We start from the raw sequence: 5631 nt of genomic DNA, 5'->3' as shown, positions 1-5631 counted from the left end.
ACCACATTACCGCTCGCTGCTGCCGCCTGCTACTGCCCTGCTGGACCCTGCCCCGGGCCTTGGTCTTTTATAGTGACGATGGCGGGCAGCGCTGGCACAAGGGTGAGCTGATAAAAGGCATGCAGATGGGGGAGTGCCAGGTGGCCGAGGTGGTGTGCCAGGCCTGTGACCCCGTGTTGTACTGCAATGCCCGCACCCTCTGCCGGTGCCAGGCAGCGGCGCTCAGCACAGACCAGGGGCTGACATTTGAGAGCCCCTCCTCATGCAAGAAGCTGTGCGAGCCGCCTCACGGCTGCCAGGGCAGCGTGGTAAGCTTCACGCCGACAGCAGGGCTTCTAGAGGCCGATGGCGTGGAAGAGCCAGACGCCCCAGCCTACGAGACGACCTGCCTGTTGAACGATGAAAACGCCCCCTCCACCATCCGTAGAAGCACCATGTCATGGCTGCTTTATTCCCACCCGATGGATAAACGCAAGCGGGTCGACCTGGGCATCTACCTCAACCGGTCCCCATTGAATGAGGCCAAGTGGGAACACCCCTGGCTCCTGTACAAAGGGCCGTGTAGTTACTCGGACCTGGCCGTGTTACAGGAGGCGCCAGCGCCGCTCCTGTTTGGCTGCCTGTTTGAGTGCGGGGTGAATTATGCGTGTGAGGAGATCGCCTTCCAGCTCTTCTGCTTTGAGGATCTCCAGAAGGGCAGAGACTCCTTGGAGCAGCAGCCCAAAGCAAAGCTGAAATCCGTCTAGCGGTGTCCTCTGGGGGAGTATGTGAGGCACCTCCCCGCGAAGATCCTCACCCCCATGAGGCCTGGGCTTCCAAAAGCAGCCTCTTCTTTCGGGTGTCTCTTCTTTGGGGTCCGGGATTTCCTACAGCCTGGTTTGCAGAAGACTTCCTAGGGAACAGGGAAAGAGCGCCCCAAACCCAGCCCCAGCCCGGACCTCCCGCAGCCCCAGCCCTGCCACAGCCGGGGGAGGAGCGCCCCTCCCCCAGCCCAAACTCAGCCCAGATGTTGCACTCCATATGCTTTATAAAAATATGTTTATAAGAGTGAATATGGTGTAACTGGAATATGCTTTATGCAAAAGGTCTCTTGTCAGGTATCATTACAAAGCTTTTAATCTACTGAGTGTGTTCATCCTATTTGAATGAATGTATCATTCTTGTATCTGAAACTAGGAATGTGAAATATAACTCTGAGGTCCTATTGTAATTATGCAAATTGTGGGCCATTAATGGTGGCTTGGAATCTTGATGGCTCCTCTTCACTAGGACAATTGGCTGTAAATGGCTCTGTTTACTTGCAAACCTCCCTGTATACGTGGGTGCCAGCCTGTGGGTAATGAAGCCTCACAGGACATGTGAACATGTCACATGATCCATCTTAAACCTGGTGCTTTTTCATTTAGAAGAAGGGGTGGAAACCCAGAGAAAGACAAAGGATTCCCACCTTGTGCCAAAGATATAAAAGGGGGTGGAACAGAACAAAGGGTGCTTCCAGTCATGAGAGAGCCCCTGCTTTTCACTTAAGATGCCTGCTGGAACTAACAAAGACTGTACCGGGGAAAGGATTGGGCCCAGCCTAGGAAGGAGTCTAGTCTGTGAAAGAAGCTTATTGGAACATCTTGTTGTGAGAGGCTACCGGTGTGGTGCTTCTGCTTTCTCCTGTTGATATCACTCGGCTGCGTGCGTGTGTTCCCTCTGTGTGCTGCCCCAGCTCTGCAGATAGCTGACACAGCAAACCCGACGAGAACCCCCAATAACCACAGAGTCTAGTAAGGTACAAAGGCACCTCGGCCAGGTTTATTGCGACCCTGACACAATTTCAGTTCCCCGTAGATTATTTAGTCTACCGGGCATACTGCTAGAAAGTGCCGCTCGGCAATGGACTCAGCTCAGTGGCGGGACTTTCCACTGCCCCCTCAGCCGGACAAAGACACCACCCCAGGGATACATTCTTATACACAGGTACAAACAAGTTACACATCTGTGACAATGCGGTTCTGGCGGAACCCAACTGAGAGTGCCAACTCAGGACAAATTGCTCAAATAGGGCAGTTACAGCCCAAGGCTGGGGTTTTTTCCACCTCTAAGGCAAACCAAACCAGCCAGACTAAGAGGACTTCAGTCTCACCCCACTGGCTAACTGCAAGTCTCACAAGCAATCTCCTTAGACACTCCAGTTTCCCAGTATTACCACCAGTACCACTCGTTATGGGGACAAATGGTTATGAAAACCAATACCCCAGTAAAAGAAAAAGGTTCTCCTGTTCCCAAAGGACCAAGCCCCAGACCCAGGTCAATATACAAATCAGATCTTACCCACAAATCACGCTGTTGCCAATCCTTTAGAATCTAAAATCTAAAGGTTTATTCATAAAAGGAAAAGATAGAGATGAGAGTTAGAATTGGTTAAATGGAATCAATTACATACAGTAATGGCAAAGTTCTTGGTTCAGGCTTGCAGCAGCGATGGAATAAACTGCAGGTTCAAATCAAGTCTCTGGAATACATCCCCCGCTGGGATGGGTCCTCAGTCCTTTGTTCAAAGCTTCAGCTTGTAGCAAAGTTCCTCCAGAGGTATGAAGCAGGATTGAAGACAAGATGGAGATGAGGCATCAGCCTTATATAGTCTTTTCCAGGTGTAAGCACACCTCTTTGTTCTTACTGTGGAAAGTTACAGCAACATGCAGTCTGGAGTCACATGGGCCAGTCCCTGCATACTTTGCTGAGTTACAAGGCGTATCTGCCTTCTCTCAATGGGTCCATTGTATAGCTGATGGTCCTTAATGGGCCATCAAACAGGCTAGGCAGAGCTAACACCAGTTTGTCTGGGATGTCACCCAGCAGCATAGCCTAAGTTTGAAATACAGACAGTATAGAGCCAATATTCATAACTTCAACTACAAAAGTGATACACACATATAGACAGCATAATCATAACCAGTAAACCATAACCTTGTCTTAGACACCCCATTTGACCCCCTTTATACAAGATTTGCGTGCCACTACAGGACCTTGGTTGCAACAATGATCTATATGGTCCCAGATTATATCAATAACGTCACAACATCACTCCTGATGTATTGAGGTGCAACCCCTCTACGTAGCAAGGTACGACCCCTCTACGTAGTAAGGTGCCGCCTCTCACCTTGTACATGTTGGTTCGATCAAAACAACTCTATCCTTTATTTTACCCTTTTGCCCCTGTCATTGGGATGGGTCGGCCTGTTATCTGTGGAATGTTCCGGTATAGTGTATCTTGGTACCATGTTTATACTGTAACTATGCTAAATGAATATATATTTATGCAACATCAGCCCTTTCCTTGCCAGCTTCTGTGAGCAGGGCCTGCCTCTGGCTCACAGCTTCACTTTGCTTTATGTTAGCGAAGTCTTGACCATTACTTTGGTTCAGGCCTTAGGCCTCATACCGGGCCTCTGATACCAAGGTTTATATCTCAGGGCCTCCTCTTACTACACATCTCTGAGGGTGAGATTTACTTGTAATCAGTTTCTTAATGTATTAGGCTTAGACTTGCGTGTTTTGTTTTATTGTGCTTGGTAATTCACTTTGTTCTGTCTGTTATTACTTGGAACCACTTAAATCCTACTTCTTATACTTAATAAAATCACTTTTGTTTATTAGTAAACCCAGAGTAAGTGATTAATACCTGAGGGAGCAAACAGCTGTGCATATCTCTCTATCAGTGTTATAGAGGGCGGACAATTTGTGAGTTTACCCTGTATAAGCTTTATACACAGTAAAATGGATTTATTTGGGGTTTGGATCCCATTGGGAACTGGGTGTCTGGGTGCTGGAGATAGGTGACCTGCTGAGCAGTTTTTGGTTAAAGCCTGCAGCTTTGGGGGCATGGACCAGACCTGGGTCTGTGTTGCAGCAGGCTAGCATGTTGGACTCAAGAAGGCAGGGTTCTGGAGTCCCAAGCTGGCAGGAAAAATGGGCTCAGAGGTAACTTCAGCATGTCAGGTGACAGTCCCAAGAGGGTCTCTGTGATCAAACCCATCGCAGCAGGACTCTGCACTTGTCCTTGTTGAACCTCATCCAATTTCTTTTGGCCCAATCCTCCAATTTGTCTAGGTCACTCTGGACGCTATCCCTATCCTCCAGCGTATCTACATCTCCCCCCAGCTTAGTGTCATCCATAGGCGCCAACTTCCCTCTTTCACGTGGGTGCTCGACCCCACCCCGCCCCTAGCCCTGCCCCCACTACACCCCTTCCATGAGGCCCTGCTCCTGCCCTGCCTCTTCCCACCCCTTCCCTGCCCAAATTCCAACTCCTTCCCCAAATCCCTGCCCTGGCCCCACCTCTTCCCTGCCTCCTCCCCTGAGCGCGCCACATTCCCGTTTCTCCCCCTCCTCCCGGATCGTGCTAACCCTGCCAAACAGCTGTTTCGCAGTGGCCAAGCAGGAAACACTGGGAGGTATGGGGAGGAGCGGGGATGCGGTGTGCTCACTTGGGCAGGAGGGGAGCTTGGCTGCCAGTGGGTGCAGAGCACCCACTAATTTTTCCCCAAGGGTGCTCCAGCCTCAGAGCACCCATGGAGTCGGCTCCTATGATGTCATCCATGAATTTGCTGAGGGTGCAATCGATCCCATCATCCAGATCATTAATGAAGATGTTGGACAAAACCGACCCCAGGACCGATCCCTGGGGCACACCACTTGATACCGGCTGCCAACTAGACATCGAGCCATTGATCACTACCTATTGAGCCCGACAATCTAGCCAACTTTCTATCCACCTTATAGTCCATTCATCCAATCCATACTTCTTTAACTTGCTGGCAAGAATACTGTAGGACACGGTATCAAAAGCTTTGCTAAAGTCAAGATATATCACGTCCACTGCTTTCCCCATATCCACAGAGCCAGTCATCTCATCATCACAGGGGCGAACTTTTCCTGGCACCGGTGGGTGCTCGACCCCACTGGCCCCGTCCCGACTCCACCCTGCCTCACCCCTCCCACTCCTGCCCTGCCCCCATTCCAACCCCTTACCTAAAGTCCCCGCCCCAACTCCACCCCCTCCCTGCCCCTATTCGACTCCTTCCACAAGTGCCCGCCCTGGCCCTACCTCTTCCCAGCCTCCTCCTCTGAGAGCGCCATGTTCCCGCTCCTCCTCTCTCCCTCCTTCCCTCCCTCCCACAGCTTGTTACCCCACGGCGGCAAGTGCTGGGAGGGGAAGCGGGGACGTGGTGCGCTCAGGGGAGGAGGTGGAGGTGAGGTGAGTCGGGGGGAGGGGCAGGGCGGGAAGCTTGGCTGCCAGTGGGTGCAGAGCACCCACCAATTTTTCCCTGTGGGTGCTCCAGCCCCGGAGCACCCATGGAGTAGGCACTTATGCTCATCCTTGAAGGCAATCAGGTTGGTCAGGCATGACTTGCCCTTAGTGAATCCATGTTGACTGTTCCTGATCACCTTCCTCTCCTCCACGTGCTTCAAAATGGAGAAGCGCCACTAGGTGGCGAAACATGACTGCCAGATGCGGGAAATCAGGGAGGGACTGCGGTGCCAAAAAAAAAAAAAATACAAATAAAAAAAGCTCCAATCGGCGGCACTTCGGCAGCAGCTCTACCGCCGCTGGTTCATTTTTCCCTCGGACCCGCCGCCGAA

At 51.4% G+C, this 5631-nt stretch overlaps 1 protein-coding gene across 1 annotated transcript; it reads left to right on the top strand.

Moving 5' to 3' along the window:
• The first annotated feature begins 6 nt into the window (after positions 1–6).
• Positions 7–4290, top strand: LOC135980490 (sialidase-3-like). Its single transcript, XM_065580462.1, has one exon. It carries the CDS (start codon positions 120–122, stop codon positions 744–746), a length of 627 nt encoding a protein of 208 aa, XP_065436534.1. The 5' UTR covers positions 7–119; the 3' UTR covers positions 747–4290.
• The last annotated feature ends 1341 nt before the right edge of the window (positions 4291–5631 follow it).

This window comes from Chrysemys picta, unplaced genomic scaffold (assembly GCF_011386835.1).
Source record: "Chrysemys picta bellii isolate R12L10 unplaced genomic scaffold, ASM1138683v2 scaf3616, whole genome shotgun sequence".
In the NCBI taxonomy this organism is placed as follows: domain Eukaryota; kingdom Metazoa; phylum Chordata; order Testudines; family Emydidae; genus Chrysemys; species Chrysemys picta.
The sequence above is the reverse complement of the archived record's forward strand: the minus strand, read 5'-3'. Positions and strand labels throughout refer to the sequence as shown.